Source organism: Ovis canadensis, chromosome 5 (genome assembly GCF_042477335.2).
Source record: "Ovis canadensis isolate MfBH-ARS-UI-01 breed Bighorn chromosome 5, ARS-UI_OviCan_v2, whole genome shotgun sequence".
NCBI lineage: Eukaryota > Metazoa > Chordata > Mammalia > Artiodactyla > Bovidae > Ovis > Ovis canadensis.
In genome coordinates, this window is record NC_091249.1 from 81,517,473 (window position 1) to 81,535,125 (window position 17,653).

Below are 17,653 nucleotides of genomic sequence, written 5' to 3' on the forward strand. Positions count from 1 at the left end.
TACAACTTAATGATTTGATTTATGTATATATTGCAAAATGATTAGTACAATAAGTGTAGTTAACATTAATCTCCACACATAGCTACATTTTTTTTCTTGTGATGAGAACGTTTAAGGTCTTAAACAACTTTCAAATATACAATGCAGTATTGTTAACTACAGTCACCATATTGTACATGATGTCCCCCAAATTTCTATTATAACTAGAAGTTTGTACCTTTTGACCACTTTCATCCAACTCCCCTACCTTCCACCACCCTCAAATTTCAAAATAGACTCTTGAAACTCCCAGCAGAGAGAAGAAGAGTTTGGGGAAATTCAGAGAGTTTATGGGGTAAAACTCTAGGTTTGGGGAACGCACAATGATGTAAGGGCCAACTGTCCCCTCCACACGCTCTTCTGCAGGTTCAGGGCCAAGTCAAAGGAAGTAGGTTACATTTCTGTGTGAGGATGAGCTTTCCAACTATGAGTGCTCTTTCAAAAGACAGAGACTACTCATCAGGATGGTTAAAGTAAGAAATGCATATTTGGTTGAGTCAGTAGAGACCAAATCTGAATGTCCATAAACCTTTTAAAAGTTCAAGCCCCAGGGTCCCAGTCCTGGAGATTCTAAGTGTGTAGGTATCAAGGGGAGCATGGTCACCTGCTTGTGGTCATTGTTTTTCTTTGTCTTGTTTTGTGCTTTAGATTCTTCACTTGATTTTGTGATCATCAATAAAGTTTGGGGCACAGGGGGATAGGCCAGATCAGTGATTTTCAACCAAGGGTGACTTTGTCCCCAAGGGAACATGTGACAATGTCTGGCATCCAGTTGATAGAGGCCAGGGATGCTGCTACACATGCATAATGCACAGGATAGGCCCAACAAAGAAATACTAGGCCCCAAATGTCCATAGTACTGAGGCTGGGATAATTTGGGGGTAGAAAACCTTTCTGGGATCTTCTCTAACCCTGAGATTATAGGATTCAAACAATTAGTATAACAACCTATGTGTATTATTTTTATGTGTAGATGACTCACCTTTGGGATTAGGGCCTAATATTGTTCAAACTGTACATACTTTGCTCCATGTATATCAAGCATATGCCTGCCTCACAAGGCTTCTGTCTCTCTCTGGCCTTCACTCACGGCCCTCACTATGTCTAAGTTAAGTGAACCACCCCCAGAAATAAGTTTTGCAAATGTCACAGCACAGATTGACAGCTGGCTAGGAACAGAGCGTCAGACACAAAGTACTCAAAATCAGAGTTAAGATTTTTAAAGGTCCTACCAGGATGGAATAAACTGGTGTCTCCATTTGTTTGTACTTATTTCATCAGCACTGGCAAAACTGTCAGTGGGGCAGAAGGCATATTTTGGAGAATTCCCCCTTCTCTGCACTTCCCTCTTGCAACCACCAGTTTCATGTTCTTTCTCCTTTTGCCCTGCAGCAAAATCAGCACTTGAAAAAGGGTCTACAATATATATTTCCACTAAGGAACAGATGGATCTTCCTAGACAGAAATTTTGTGCCCTCGTGGGGAATGGACAGGTGGCTTCTAACATTTGTTGAATGGAGGCACCATGGACTAGTAGAATGAGCAAGGGTTTTGCTCACCCACCACATTCAAGGTTCAAACTCCAGGTCTGCCCCCTACATTTGTAGGTCATGAGAAAATCACTTCAGCTCTGCAGCACTCAGCATCTTCATCAGGAAATTGAGGATAACAACATCTAATTTGCAATGTTGTGGTCAGGGTTAGATAATATCTGTAATGAGCCCCAGGAAGGCAGAATTTGTATCTGTTTGCCTCTGTTTACTGTTTCTGTCATCACTAGAATAGTCTTGGACCCACAGCAGGAGCTCAAAAAAATGTCTCTTGAATGAATATGTGAAACGGTAGCCATTACTGCTGAGAGGCTGCTTTGTGCCAAGCTGGCCTATGGTATTTCCTCCTTTCAAGGGCAAGAAAGTGGAGCTAGATACACAAGCCTGATTTCCTGGGATCACTGATTTTTCATCCTTGTTAACCATTCCAGGGCAAAGAAGGAGCCTTTATGGTGCGAGATTCCAGGACTCCAGGGACGTACACCGTGTCTGTTTTCACCAAGGCCAACGTAAGGTATGGTACTAACTCAGCAAAGTGGGGAGAGATGGTACTGAGGTGATCACCAAGCCACACACAGCAATGTCAGACAGTGGATGAGGTAGAGGGGTCCTTAGAAATAGTGCATTGTCCCTGATCCCTCTGAGAAAACCAAGGCCAGGGAGATTAACAACATAACTGAACTCACTTAACTGGAAAATGACAGAGCTGGGCCTGAATGCCAGGTTCTTGCCCCAGTTAGCATCCTTGAGTGCAGAGCTCTAATGAAATGAAATAGCTAGTCCTGTATTTAATACAAGTTTATAATTTCACCGAAAGAATAACAAAAAAGATACTTTGCAAGCAAGAGAAAATGAATTCTAGTTCTGGCTCTGCTGATAAAACTGCCCCACATTTATTGAGTCCTTACTATGTGAAAGAACCTTATAGGTCATTTCCAACAATAATAAGCCCCAAAGGCAGGTATTACTATGCTCCTTTCACACACACAGAGCTGAAGGCTCCTTCTGAGGCAACACCAGAGGTCAAGCTGCCCTCATGTTCCAGCTGGCTGACTGCAAGACCCTCACTGCTGGTCTATGTTCCTCAGACCTCAGTCTCCTCTGTAAAACTGTATAGAAGCCTAGCCAGGTCACAAATTCTTTTCTATCTAGAAAGTCAGTAAGAACTAAGCAGTGTGGCAATGACCAAAGTCCAGCAAGAGGAAAGTAATTTTTAAGGTGTCCTCAGGGAACAAACACTTTGGAGAAGGAAATGGCAACCCACTCCAATATTCTTGCCTGGGAAATCCTACAGACAGAGGAGCCTGCAGGCTATAGACCATGGGGTCGCAGAGTCGGACATGGTTGAGCATCACACACAATGCAGGGAATACTTGCTGGAGGATGAAGGACCTCAGCAAGACTTGAAGCAAGAGCAGGGTGTAGCCAGGTGGTGAAGAGGAAGGGTCTGTCCAAGGTTGAGAAAGAAGGCAATGCCCATCTCCAAGGGGCCATGCCTCTGCCATAGCTGGGGGACCGGGGACTCCAAAAGGATGATGGGAGAAGAATGAGAAATGAAGTCTGTGCTGGGAGTCCCTCAGCCCATCCCAGATTCAGCGATTCATTAGGAAGGCTCAGGACTCAGGATAGGGTGGTACTCAAGGCTAAGACTTTTTACAGTGAAAGCATACAAAGCAAAAGCAGCACAAGGGAAAGGCACGTGGGGCAAAACCCAAAGAAAGCCAAATGCACACTTTCAAGAGTCCTCTCCTAGTGGACTACACAGGATGTGCTTAAATCCTCCAGCGACAAGTGCCATAACAGTGTGAAATGGTGTCACCAGGGAAGCTCACGAGAGACTCAGCACTCAAAGTTTTCACTGGTGGCTGGTCATGTAGGTACCCTCTGCCTGGCACGTAGCAAAATTCCAGACTCCCAGAAGAAAAGCAAACGTTGAGCATAAACCTCATTATTTATGTAAACAATTTAGACACATCCTTACCAGTGAGAGAATGGTGGAAGCCCTTTTGAAACCCAAGTTCTCGGAAGCCAACCTGGCAAGCAGATCTTTTATGAATGGCAGTCAAGGCAGCTATGTTAGCTCTGCTATGCAGTCAAATAAGTACAAAGGGGCTGAGATGCTTTCTGAACATATGCTGATGATTAGTTAAATCCACACAGCAGAGAAGGCAAACATGCCATCCCATGGGGGATGGATACAAGACCTTCCTCTATTTTGTGGTTTGAGGAGAAACATCACCAGTCCATCATGGGACCAATCATAACGGTCCAGACACACCCTCAGAATCTTCCTTCATACACCACTCAGGGCCAACCTGTCAAGACTGACATAAAAGTTAAAAGATATCTGCCATGCTTGTGAGAGGGTAAAAGGCTAAGCTACTAGGATGCTGCTACCAACAGATGTTTCTGTGTCCAAACATTGCTTCTTAGTAATCACTGCATGTCTCATTTGTTTAAGTGAGAACAACCCCTGTATAAAGCATTATCACATCAAAGAAACAAATGACAACCCCAAGCGATATTACGTGGCTGAAAAGTATGTGTTTGATTCCATCCCTATCCTCATCAATTATCACCAGCACAACGGAGGAGGTGAGTTCTCAGGACAAGGCCAGAGGGGGGCCCTTGCAGGGGAACATGGAGAAAAGTGACAAACACCCATCATTCCAGACAAACCAACTATAAACAGTAATGATTTATACCAATACCAAAGGATGCCAAATATTTGATTACATATTTTCCATTAGCAAATTTTGCTGCTGGAATCATGAGATTTCACCAACCACCTACCCACCTGCGATATTACAGGTCCTCTCAGGGAAGGTGTAATATCAGTGATTGTGGCCTTGGAATTTTTTTTCCAGAATAAAAATAGCTCTTGCATTGGATTACACTTATTTCTTCCTGATGATTTGACTCAGATGGTTGCTTCAGTAAAGTTCTAACAACTGTCTTTCACTTTTTAATCAACCCAGGCCTGGTCACTAGACTCCGGTATCCAGTTTGCTCCTGGAGGCAGAAAGCCCCAGTCACCGCAGGGCTGAGATATGGTAAGAGTGCATTTGGGAATGATATTCATTTGCACTCACACCCCTAAAGGTCTGGGGCAAATTGTGAGTGGACTTCCCCAGACTTAAAATGATCATTAAACAAGCACATTATATATCTGGAGATGGTATACACAAATGAACATTTACAATGTGTGTAAGATAGATAGATAGACAGATGCACATTTATCTAGGTCATATCAATGAAGTGTTCGCTGACCACCTGCTCTGTACAGAGCATTCCACTCAGTGCTGTGAGAAACCAATGCTACACCACTGTGTTCCTGCCTATCTTCTAGAACTTCTGTATCATCTGGTTTATTGGCTATCAGTCCCTTGCAGGTGCTATAAGCTAGCAGCATCCAGAAGTGTGTGTCCACATAGCACTGTGTTAAAATTTTTTGAATGCTTTTAGACAGGGCATACATCTCCAGGGCCATGGGCCTTACTTTTCCTTCCTTCCCTATGAAACCACTTCACCCCCTTGTACTTTCTGCCTGGAACCTGAAGGCATTTGGGGATGCAAACATACCCTGATCCCAACTGTGCTGGCCGAGGAGAAGGCTGATGTAACTTTCATGTTGTAACTTTTATGTTGGTGGTCCTCAAACTTCGGTGGGCATTCAAGTTATCTAGGATGCTTATGAAAAGTATTGACTCCCGGCCCCAACCCAGCACTTACCAAAACGCAATCCCTGACAGTTGGGTCCTAGAGCTGCATTTTCAGCAAGTGCCCTGGGTGATTCTGACACCAGGGGTTAGAGGGTGATACTTTGAGAAATGTCGCTGTGGGCTCCTCATCTGTAACCAGCGCCATGTCTGCACACTGTGGGTTCTTGGTACTGCTTCCTATTGAGTCTCTGCCTCAGAGAGGTAGAAACTGAACTGTTTATGGTACTAGACCAAGCGCCAGGAGAGGATAGTGCCCCTCAGCCTCCTGACAAAAACAAAGTAACTCCAATACCTGTAGAATCCTAATGTGTTCATGCTGGGTGGAAGCCCAGAGAGTATTTTATGAACCCATTCATTTCTGTCAGTATGGAGGTTGAGACTCAGATCCCTTTTATTCACTTGCTGAGCATTTGTTGAGAGCCTGCCTTGTGCTAGACCGTGTGCTGGCCTGCACCTCTGTACCACTCCACCTGGAATCCACTGCCTTACCTCCGCTAAGGCCTAACAAGTGCTGTCTACAAAATGGATGCTCTTGATGGATAAATGCATGAATGAATGACCAATTCAAATAAAACTTGCTCTACATGAAAAATGGCAAGAACAATTTTCGATTAGGTATAGGAGATGATTGGGACCTTAGAACCCTTTCATTGACTTTAATATCTCAACTAATGCCGTCCTCCGTCCTCTTTCCATGTGATCGTCCCCACACACATTTTTTCATGGTTTTCAGTGCACATTCTATGTTATTATTTGGGAAAAAGATAATTTTACCTATCTATAGTTCTAAGTATGAGGGCTTATACCATTTGCCATCTTTGAGCTACATTAACGATAGTCTAACATTCTATATAGAGCAGTATAGTTTCCTGGTAGTCCTATACCTCATATCTACTGCTTGCCAACTCTGGAAAACCCTCTCTTTCTGTTCCAGGGAAATGGGTGATTGATCCCTCAGAGCTCACTTTTGTGCAGGAGATTGGCAGTGGGCAGTTTGGGTTGGTGCATCTTGGCTACTGGCTCAACAAGGACAAGGTGGCCATCAAAACCATTCAAGAAGGGGCTATGTCAGAAGAGGACTTCATTGAGGAGGCTGAAGTCATGATGTGAGTGGCCACACAGAGAGCACTGTGATCTTTCAATACCATTCTAATGTCGTCTTATGCCACCTCCCTGCCCAAGTCCAGCGATGGCTTCCTATGGCATGGAGAATAACACCAAGCTCCTCACTGTGGTCTAGAAGGCCTGCCATGGTCTGGCCCTGCCCACTCCTTAACTTCATCTCCTACCCATCTCTCCTCTGGTTCCATGCATGCCAGTCACACTGACCTTCGTTGTCCTCACACACACCAGCTGAGTCCGCGCCATTCTTCAGCTCAATGAGACATTTTTGTTTGAGGGAGGGAGTGTATTTTGGGAAACTGAATTTAGACCATCTCAACTCTTGCCATTGTTCTCCAGGAAACTCTCTCACCCCAAACTAGTCCAGCTCTATGGAGTATGCCTGGAACAGGCCCCCATCTGCCTGGTGTTTGAGTTCATGGAACACGGCTGCCTGTCAGATTACCTGCGTAGCCAGAGGGGGCTCTTTGCCGCGGAGACCCTGCTGGGCATGTGTCTGGATGTATGTGAGGGCATGGCCTACCTGGAAGAGAAGTGTGTCATCCACAGAGACTTGGTAAGAGGATGCAGGGCAAAACCCTACAAGTCCAGGGTAAAGGGGCATGTCCCACTGAAATGCAGAACTACCAAGACTGGGAACGGCACGAATCAATAAAAAGGCACAAGCTTTCTTCCTCCCCGTTGCAACTTCTTCCTTCCTCCACCCACGTGGGAGAGCCTCATGGGACTCAGTTCTGGGCTCTATTCCCAGCCCCACCTCTAACTTCCACTCTCTAAGTTGGAGTTTACATTCTTCCAAAATGAAGCTAACAGCGGCTCCTCCTTAACCTCTCTATGTCTCCACATCCTCTTGGTAAAATGAGAGAAGTTGACAAGTACATGCTTTCTTAAAATGTTATCCAAGGATCTATCAGGATCGCATTGGGGTGATCCTAGAACCAACCTCAGAATTTCTGGTGGTTGAGGCGCAGGAATATTCATTTTAACATGTCTACCCCATGGAATTTGCAGGCACAATAGAATTTAAGACTCACTGGATCTTTTATCAGTAAGGGATCTTCAAATCCAAGACTCTGTGATGCGAGTTAGGGACCATGTCATCTCCCCATTGAGGAATAGTTTTAAGAGAATTAGCAACCTCAATACATTCTCACTTTAGTCAAATGGATGACAGCTTCTCCATACCATCCCTAAGATTCACATCAGGTTGCACTGGAGCTTATAATTGGTTACACAACACCATGGATTTCTTTTTTGATTAGGATCCCAGGAATGAAGATGAAAGATGAGATTTACTCACCCTGATAAAAAGACCTTACGCATTCAGTTTCCATCGCGCACTAGTGATGCTTAATTAACATTTGTGAAGCTCCTTATTGCTCCCATATAAGCAAAGCACTGTGATTATAGGAGACTCCTTAATTACTGATTACTCACCAAGTTTTCTTTTCCCTTTTGTTTGCCTGTCTCTGCTCCAGGCTGCCCGGAATTGTTTAGTTGGGGAAAACCAAGTCATCAAGGTGTCCGACTTTGGGATGACAAGGTAACATGGGGATGTGGTACCAGCAAAGTCTCAGGAATGGGACGCAGGCCCCCAGGACACTCGGACCATCTCTCTCCTCTCTCTTCCCAGGTTCGTCCTTGATGACCAATACACCAGTTCCACAGGCACCAAATTCCCAGTGAAGTGGGCATCTCCAGAAGTCTTCTCCTTCAGTCGCTACAGCAGCAAGTCAGATGTGTGGTCATTTGGTAAGTGTCATTCTGGCCCCACACCCACACATCCTGGGACTGTGTGCCAGCTGTTTCATTTGTCCAATTGCTGGGATGGTGAGGGCATCCCAGTGAGGGTCTGCAGACTCATTGTTGTATTTATTCTTGGTTATTTTTGAAATTGGGGTAAAAATAAAAATGAAAACAGGATGCTGATGACAGCTGCTGTGAGATCAAGAGATGGAGGAGTCAGAAGATTAGAATATGAGTCCCTGGAGGGCAGGAACCATGTTTTTTTGCAACATTATGTTTATTCCCACATTTAACCCTCAGTGAGTTTATTTCCCTTTCATTCAACAATGATTTTTTTAGCATCTACTACATGCCAGGGGCTAATTTGGGTGCTCACAAAGCATTGTTACATAGGATAGAAAAGACTCCTGTTTTCTTGGAGCCAAGTTTTAAGGAGAGATAACAGTCACGTAAACAAGCTAGTAAATATGTGTGTAAAGTCAAGTCAGGGAGTAGTAAGCAAGTGCTATGTAAAAAACAAAGCAGTAATGGGGCAAAGAGAGACTATAATGGAGGGAGGATCTGTATTAAATAGCAGGATCCATCCAGGAAGGCCTCTCCAAGATTCTCTGTGACTGTTGAGCAGAGAGCTGAATGATGAGAGGAAGATGTCTCCATTTGAAGATCCAGGAAAGAGTGTCCCTAACAAAGGCAGCAGCAAGTGCCAAAGTTTGGTGTGTCCAAAGAAAAGGGAGTACTGACTTAGCAGGAGAAATGTAGGCCATGAAATTGATTGGCCATGGTAAAGAATTCGATTTCTCATAAGTGCAGATGGGCATGAATGAAAGAATGAATGATGCCCATGTGACAAGAAGCACTAAATGTTCTTGCTGGAAGTGTCATGTCTTTGTAAATCATAGCCTGTGCATATTAAAGTGTGCACAAAACTGTACTGGACAACCTCTTTGATCTGGAGTGTAAGGATTCTACTTTGGACAGGAATGGTTTGGAGTTTGATGTTGTCATTCTGTATGAAGGGAAGATTTGCCAAGTATATTGACTAGTAGTAGAAACCAGGGAGAAGACTAAATCCCTTAGGAAAAGAACTAATTAGTCTTCTTCAGTACTTTAGAATATCCATTACCAGCCAAGTGGTATGTTTATTTTGAGTCCTTCTAAATTGTTCCTTGGACCTCTCAGGTGGCTCAGTGGTAAAGAATACACCTGTCAACGCAGAAGACCAAGGTTTGAGCCCTGGGTCAGTAAGATCTCCTGGAGAAGGGAATGGCAACCCACTGCAGTATTCTTGCCTGGGAAATCCCATGGACAGAGGGATTTAATGTCCCATAGCCTGGCAGGATACAGTCCACAGGGTCACAAAAGAGACAGATACGACTTAGCTACGAAACCACCACAACAACAAAAATTGTTCCTTAAAGTAGTTCCTCTGTTCAACAGGCCTAGTTATGACTTTGATAATCAAACTGAAGGTACAGAATGAACTCAGAAGAAATAAAACTGCACTAGAGCAACCTCAGATCCTCTTTGCCCCAGTGCATACAACTAGGAAAGGTGTGGCCACTCTCCCTGGGTACAGCTGGTTATGTTGCACCAAGCCAGTTGTTCCATAAAGAAACGCTTGCAGCCATGGCCACTTTGTCACACTGACCCACTGACTCGGAATGGTGTTTATTCTGCCACAGGTTGTCAGCCTAGGACTTTGCTGCTGCATTTTATAATTAGAGGATTGAGCTTAGAGTCTGTCCCTTCCTAGGATGCGTCATCTGAAGTGTCCAAAGATGAGGCTGACTGATGGAAGCAGAGTAGGAAGGGTGAGAAAACTGGGGTGACAACCCTGAGAAACAGAAATGTGGAGGGAGGAGAGCTCGCTGCCTGCCTCAAGGCCATTGGCCTTTGTCACGCATTTTAAGGCTTTTGCCCTAATGAACTACGCTATTTTAAAGAAGTCAACTATCCTCTTTGGGGCCGTACTTAGTTCCTCAGTGCATTACAAGGTTTGCATAAAAGCAATTGTTTTCCAGCCAGCTTTGAGCAGCAAACCCCCATTTTCCAAAGAAAGCTCACTAGAAATCCTGGCATCTTGGGGTGTTAAATAGCCTTATTTACTGAATCTCCCCAAACTCCCGAGGCACTTTTGAGGCTCCCTCAGAAATTCTCATCCAATTGTCAGGACTGGGCCCCAGGATCTGCCACTGGGACAAATTTCTGACATGATTTTTCAAGACTTCAGACACTTGAGGGATCATATTTTGAATCAAATGGAAGAATCAAAATTCTTCCCTTGAGTTCTCAGGACTCTGTTTTGAAAACTACTGGATTAGGTGACCTGCAAGCTCTGTTCCCACTCTGACATCCAATGAATAGATTTAAGTACATAGTAAAGTTGGGTGTAATTTCTACTGAAGGCAGAAAAGGAAAAGTGATTAAATCAGAGGTCAAAAATAGACAACTTGAAGAGTTTTGCTCAGTTAACACAGTATTTTTTTAATCAAATTGAGTTTGCATTTTAAAACTACCAATTTATGATTTATCTTTTAAAGTAAATCAGACAAATGTGGCAATCCTGAACCCCCATTCCCAACTGCCCTACTCTTGTTGGAGCTAAATCACAGCTGTCCCTTTGGGGACAGAACTTTTAACTTCTGGTTTTCCACAGTCCTCACTAGTCCCTGTTATGCAGACTTTATTTACTCCATCCATCTACATCATGTGTAGACATTTGAGCTTACATCCCCTGCAAACTTTAGTTGTAGCATTTGAGTTAGATATAACTAAGGGCTGAGCTTGAACATTCTTCATTTGGGAAATCTCTGTTCTTCAGAAATAGTACAGGGCTTTGGCAACCCATTCCAGTACTCTTGCCTGGAAAATCCCATGGATTGAGGAGCTGGTAGGCTACAGTCCATGGGGTCGCAAAGAGTCGAACATGACTGAGCGACCTCACTTTCACTTTTCACTTTTTATGCATTGGAGAAGGAAATGGCAACCCACTCCAGTGTTCTTGCCTGGAGAATCCCAGGTAATGGGGAGCCTGGTGGGCTGCCATCTCTGGGGTCGCACAGAGTCGGACACGACTGAAGTGACTTAGCAGCAGCAGCAGCAGTAAGGCTTAGGTGGTTTGACATTGCACTTTCTGGTGGTAGAGACTCAAATTTTAATTTCAAAGGGTCTGTGATTTCTAGATGTGAGTTTGTTGTTATTTATGAACTTTATCACTACCTGTTTTGATTCCCTATTTCTCATAGGTGTGCTGATGTGGGAAGTCTTCAGTGAAGGCAAAATCCCATATGAAAACCGAAGTAACTCAGAGGTGGTAGAAGACATCACCACTGGATTTCGGTTATACAAGCCCCGACTGGCCTCCCAGCATGTCTACCAGATCATGAATCATTGCTGGAAAGAGGTCAGTAAAGGAAGTGGTTCCCCCTTCTCCGTCCCTCACATTATAATCTGTAACTTCAGGGTCTGCCTCCATCCCCCAAAGAAGGAGCCCTCTCAGAGGATGAGGCAGTAGGGGTGACAAAACAGATTAGCAAGAAAATGACGTTGAGCACCTATTACCTGAAGAAGGAGTTCCCTATCTCTAGAAGAGCTGGCAGAGATCTTATATATTATTTGATTTGCAATATAATGGTACAAGCCATCAACACACTGTCAGAGAGGAAGAAGGGGTAGATTTGATTACATTTGTGTAGGCCTATTTCTGGGATCCTAACTCTACTCCATTTATCTGTCTATTCTTTCACCAACATCACAGCCTCTTGATTACTAAAGCTTTATAGTAAGTCTTAAAGTCGAGGAGTATCAGTCTTTTAACCTTGTTCACCTTGCTCAGTGTTGTGTTGGCTATTTTGAGTCTTTTACCTTTCCATATAAACCTTAGGAGTTTCCCTGATGGCTCAGACAGTAAAGAATCCACCTGTAATGTGGGAGACCTGGGTTTGATCCCTGGGTTGGGAAGATCCCCTGGAGGAGGGCCTGGCAACCCACTCCGTATTCTTACCTGGAGAATCCCCATGGACAGAGGAGCCCGGTGGGCTACAGTCCATGGGGTCCCAAAGAATTGGACATGACTGAGTAACTAAGCACAGCACAGTACATAAACCTTAGAGTCATTTTGTCAGTATCTACAAAATAAGTTGCTCGGTTCTTACTGTAATTGTGTTGAATCTATAGATCAAGTTGAAAACAAATGTCATCTTAACAATATAAAGTCTTCCTATACACAAAGATGGAATATTTTCCCATTTACTTAGATCTTCTTTGATATCTTGTTTTAGAATTTCATATTTTTCCTAGTATAGATCCTATACACATTTTATGAGATTTATACCCAAATATTTACTTTTTTTGATGCTATTTAGCGCTTATTTATGTTACATTTTATATATGACTTTATTTCATCCTCTCAACAATCTTATGAGATAGATAATATTATTATCCTCATTTTACAGATAAAAAACTGAGGTTCAGAGACGTTAAATAACCTATTCAAGGTCACACAGCTAAATGGAAAAGCTGAAATTCAAAAGCAGGCCATATTTTGATTCCAAAATGCCTGCTGTTAACAACTAAGACACAATGCTGTCAAATACAACATATACAGAAGCATATTTAAAAATCAGTAAAAAGTATTGCAGTTTAATTCTGGTTTGCTTTGGAATTAGCTATGACACACAAGTACAAGGAAATCACCGAATAACCTTTCTTTCTCTTCCTAGAAACCAGAAGACCGGCCACCTTTCTCCAGACTCTTGAGTCAACTGGCTGAAATTGCAGAACTGGGGCTTTAAAAGAGACTCAGTGCTGGGCCACGGGCTACAGATCCTGAGTAGGGGAAGGAGGTCTTCCCTCCACAGAGCATTAAAAGCTGCCACCAGCCCAGGACTCCCCAGAGGCAACTGGCCTGTCGCGCCAGTCCCTAAGCTGCCACGGAGGCAGCAGCCTGCTAGAGGCTGGCGCCAGGCCACAGGCGGAAGGCTCAGCCACTGCACTGGGGGCGGGGCCAGAGCAGCAGTGATGTCCCTACCCTTCCTCCAGCCTCTTCTGCGTAATGCACAAACCTCAATCAACAGCTTTAAGGCAACACTTCTTGCATTTCTTAGAGAAGGGAGAGATGGTGTAGGACCCTGGATTATTACCTTCATTATTTTTTTAAACATGCACCTAAAGTTCATGGTCAAGGGATTCTTTGTTTGACCCAGCAATACAGAATCCCAGAATATGGGGCGAGATGATCAAGGAGCATGACAATTTCTCAAGGAGAACTAATGAGTTAATTAAAGTCACAAAGAGTAAGCTCTGCCTCTGTGATGCTGTCAGCCACAGTTTCCTGCCTCAGAAGATGATGGAACAATTGCTTACCTCAGAGACCGGATATGCTGAGAAGCAGCTTTGTGAGGTTTTACTCATAGAGTACACTGCTACCCTCTCCTTGAAGAGAGCATGATGGACTGGGGTGAACAATTCTGATCTCACTGCTGGAGCATTGGATATCTGGCGTCTGGGCAGAAAGAGGGCATCAGATGATGGAACTACCTGGTACAAGAAAAGGCCTTAGGCTGTTACCACATGGATGCTCATCTTTAGTACCAAGTCAAGCAGGTGACTCTGCCTCCCCTTTCATGCTGAATGCTTCCGCAGCATCCTGGGTTGGGGGGCAGTGGTGGGGGTGGAACCATGGCTTCTGTAAACAATCAGACCCCTCTCTGCATTCTTCCATCCTCACCAACAGAGTGCAGACTTGTGCCAGGCACTGTGGCCTGGTAGAGAAACTGAAGCTTGTTTCGGCCCTAGAGATTTGCAACTTCAAGGTTGAGACTTCAAGTCTCCCTAAATTCTAAGGGAGGAACAAGAGGTCTGTTCTTGCTCAAACCACCTGGATGGAAACTGAGTCAGGTACTGAGTCGGGGACTTCCAAGATGCACAAAGATGCCTCTTGTTATTGAGCACCTGAATATGCAAAGTGAAAATGTACAGAGCTACAGGCCTTATCTGCAGAATCTCAGTTCACCCTGAGTTCACACCAACACTGTGAGGTATTATTATCATTCCCATTTTACAGATAATGGAACTTTGGCTTTGAAAAGCTTGGACACCTGCCCGAAGTGACAGAGCTAGGAAGTGTTAATATAGAGCCCACCTCTGTCTGACGCCAATGCAGTTTCTCTATTTTTATTCAATACTGCCTCCTACTGAGGGTCAAAGAGATTGCAGAAGAGATAAGCACAGTAGAGGGGAAAAGCCCACACGGCACCATTAGCAAGTAAAGTTGATCCTGTATAGAGCAGTGTGGTTGTCGATGTAGCCCTCCAACTTGGAATAGGATCTTTATTTCCTCATCTATATCCTCACCTTCATTAGAGTTAATGACTTTGGAGTTATTAAAGGAGTAATTAACCCTTTCATTCACCCAACCCACCAGAGTAATACTGCAAGAAGCCCTTTATAGATGGGCTTCAAAGTGGCTTTAAAAGATTCTCCTGCAGAAGTATAAATACTTCCTTTAATTATCACTTCAACTTTGAACTGGCTGCGGTCTTCTTGGACACTTTCTGGGAAAGGGTATTCCCTGATGTGAGAGAGATTTAATTTTCCTACGGTGTTCAGATAAAACTCTCAGAGCGATTGCTGGATGGTGTTGAAGTCAACGCTTTCTGAATCATGTGATATTTTGACTGCCTGGTGATGCAGATGCACAGCTTTTAACTATAACTACTGTGACACTGGTAGCTTCAAAATAAAACTATTGTTCAGAAGATGACATTCCGCAACTTATCCAAAATCATCCCTGTTTACTTTTTTGGCATTTTGTACATTCTTTTTCGGAACCTTTAATTAGAGGTGATTTCTGGAACATCAAGCCTAGAAGGAAAACATCAGAATTGACTGATTTTCTGTGGTATGGTTTAGAATGATTCTCCCTTGCGTGGTATTATCTTGTTCAAGCTCAGATTCATTGAGGCTTTAACTCGACACGTGTCAAAAGTTTACCTCTCAGTGTTCTGAAAAATGGACTTCCTGCCTGTTTGGCTTTCCCCCCCCCCCACCCCCCACTCTCACATTTTGATAATGGTGCCGTGTGTTTACAGGGAATTCCCCTATGCAAAGTTTTGGTTGTAGATGCATTTGATAGATTCTGCATTGTGTCCTTTTGAGACTATGTATTTATATTTTACTAGAGTGAATATTTATTACTGTACAGTCATTCACAATTAAAATGTTACAAATATCTCCTATGCTTTGTAAAGCACACCAAGTTAAAGGCTGGGTCTAGCAAATAAAGTTGTGCATTTTAGTGAATATGGTATGTATAGCCTGGGCCCATATTTAGCCAAATGTCAGACAACCAAAAGTTTTCCTTAAATAATAATGGTTACATAGTTTCACATTACACAGACAAGTAAAGACTATATATCACTTAACATTTTTTTCATCAAGTAAATATCAAATGCTTCCTATGTTCCTTTGTTTGTTCCTTCCTATGTTTTGTCTTTGCAGAAACAAAAATGAAAAAGACACAGTCTTTACATTCCAGGTATGGTTGAGAAGGCAGACATACACACAAGTAAAATTATAATATGGGAATTAGAGCAACAACAGGAATAAGGTCAAAGTAGAGAAGAGCTCAGAAAAAGAGATGGAATCTCTCAGACAAAGGGCAATGTCAGTAGAAACTTTCTAGAATCTTGCTACTCAAATTGTGGTCCCTGGACCAGCAACAGCAGCATTACTAGCCTGTAAGAAACCCAAATTCTCTGCCTCCACCTGAGATCTACTGAATGAGAATTTACATTTTAACATGATCTGATCATATGTACATTAAAATTTTGGAAGCACTACCATAGAAGACATCACATCTAACTCAGTTTCAAAGATGAATTATGGGATTTTTAGGCAAGCCAATGGGCAGAAATAAGACAAATATTTTCCAGGTAGAAGGATAGAGGAAACAAAACATATTGAGAAGCTATTATCTGTTTATCATTGCTGGAGCATAAGGAGTGTGTGTGTGTGTATGTGTGTGTGTGTGTGGTCTCAGTAAAGGTGAGGATAGTAAAAGGAGTAGACAAATTGAAATTAAGGCTATAAATCTATAGACAAGGACCTAGATTTTAAAACACACAAACACCAAAAAAAAAAAATACTGGAATTCTAGTTGTAGAGGAAAAAAATGTCTTTGAACAAGGAGAGAAGGTCAAATTAGCATTTAAAAATATATTCTGGCACCAGTGTGGTGAGTGGATTTGAGAGAGGCAAAGCTGGTGGAAGAAAAACCAATCTGGAAAAGATTTCTGCCTTGTTCCTAGTACCAGATTATGGTTCATACTCATTCACTGTCATCTCCTGTGTGGGTGACATGTGGAAATGTAATTTGGAGTCTATAAGCCACAGTTCAACAGCAAGGCCCATCTATTCTCCTTCTTAAAATCCCAGTGGAATAAAAGCTGGGTTATTATAATTCTGGTATACTGAGCTCTCCCTGTACCTTTCATTTCACCAAATGCCCACGTCTACTGCAGGAACCAGCTTGTGCACCAGAGGACCATTAGAGACCAGTGAGAAAGCCTTTGGCTTCCACACTGTCCTTTGTGGAACTCACCTCTGGGCTTGACTCCTACTGGCAAATGACCCAGAGAGGAAACTTATAGAGCAGGTTGGATGAGCAGATCTGCTTCTCAGAGAACATTTATCCTGCAGACTCTACTCTGCCTGGGATCTCCCAACACACAAGACCACCACACTCGGGAAAAGGCAGAATATATGCCATTCAGCAAGAGGGCCAGGGTGTGTGTGTGTGTGTGTGTTTGTGTGTGTGTGTGTGTGTGTGTGCAGAAGAAGCCATAGATTTTTTTGAGGGGCTCAGAAAGGTGCTCTGATCAGGAAGAGGAGGATAGAGTTGAAGCTGCATTCAGAGAACATATATTTTCACTTAGAGTAGATATTTATTTGCAGTGACTTTGAGGAAAGTGCTAGAAATTTGGTGCACCAAACTCACTCCCCAGAACCACCTCCTTGGTGGCAATACTGTGGGGGTGGTGGTGGTGGTATCTTCTATGACTGTGATTCTTCTCAAGTTACCATGAGCAACTGGCTTCTGGGATAACAGAATCATACAGATACTGTTAGAAGGAGTTTTAGAGATCATTTGTTACCATTCACCTGCTACTTCTTGGCACTGTGTCAGGCATATATGATGAATAAGAAACCTTATCAGTTGAGGACCAAACACACCACAGTCAAATTAAGATAACTCAAGGAGGACCTATTACAAAAGAACTGCTTAACACAATGTGGGTTTAGATGAACCTCAGGAAGTAGCAAGAAGGAAAAGAGCTGCCAAGGAGCAGTTACTATCCCCAGGCCCCAAAAAGATGAGGAACTGGAGCAGTCATTTGACTGTGGAAGCAGAATCACCTGGAGAAAGTGGCCTTGAGAGGACAGGACCTTTAGTGAGGGACAGCAGAAGCCCAA

At 43.3% G+C, this 17,653-nt stretch overlaps 1 protein-coding gene across 1 annotated transcript in view; it reads left to right on the top strand.

Annotated features, from left to right (window-relative positions):
* ITK (IL2 inducible T cell kinase) overlaps positions 1 to 15,639 on the top strand; it is a 64,637-nt gene extending 48,998 nt beyond the window's left edge. Inside the window, exons 9-17 of the mRNA XM_069592493.1 lie at positions 2,021 to 2,103; positions 4,051 to 4,184; positions 4,568 to 4,642; positions 6,246 to 6,417; positions 6,773 to 6,989; positions 7,912 to 7,976; positions 8,067 to 8,185; positions 11,425 to 11,582; positions 12,901 to 15,639. Coding sequence (XP_069448594.1) covers positions 2,021 to 2,103; positions 4,051 to 4,184; positions 4,568 to 4,642; positions 6,246 to 6,417; positions 6,773 to 6,989; positions 7,912 to 7,976; positions 8,067 to 8,185; positions 11,425 to 11,582; positions 12,901 to 12,972 — 1,095 coding nt within the window. The 3' untranslated portion in view covers positions 12,973 to 15,639. The remainder of the gene's footprint in view (positions 1 to 2,020; positions 2,104 to 4,050; positions 4,185 to 4,567; positions 4,643 to 6,245; positions 6,418 to 6,772; positions 6,990 to 7,911; positions 7,977 to 8,066; positions 8,186 to 11,424; positions 11,583 to 12,900) is intronic.
* The last annotated feature ends 2,014 nt before the right edge of the window (positions 15,640 to 17,653 follow it).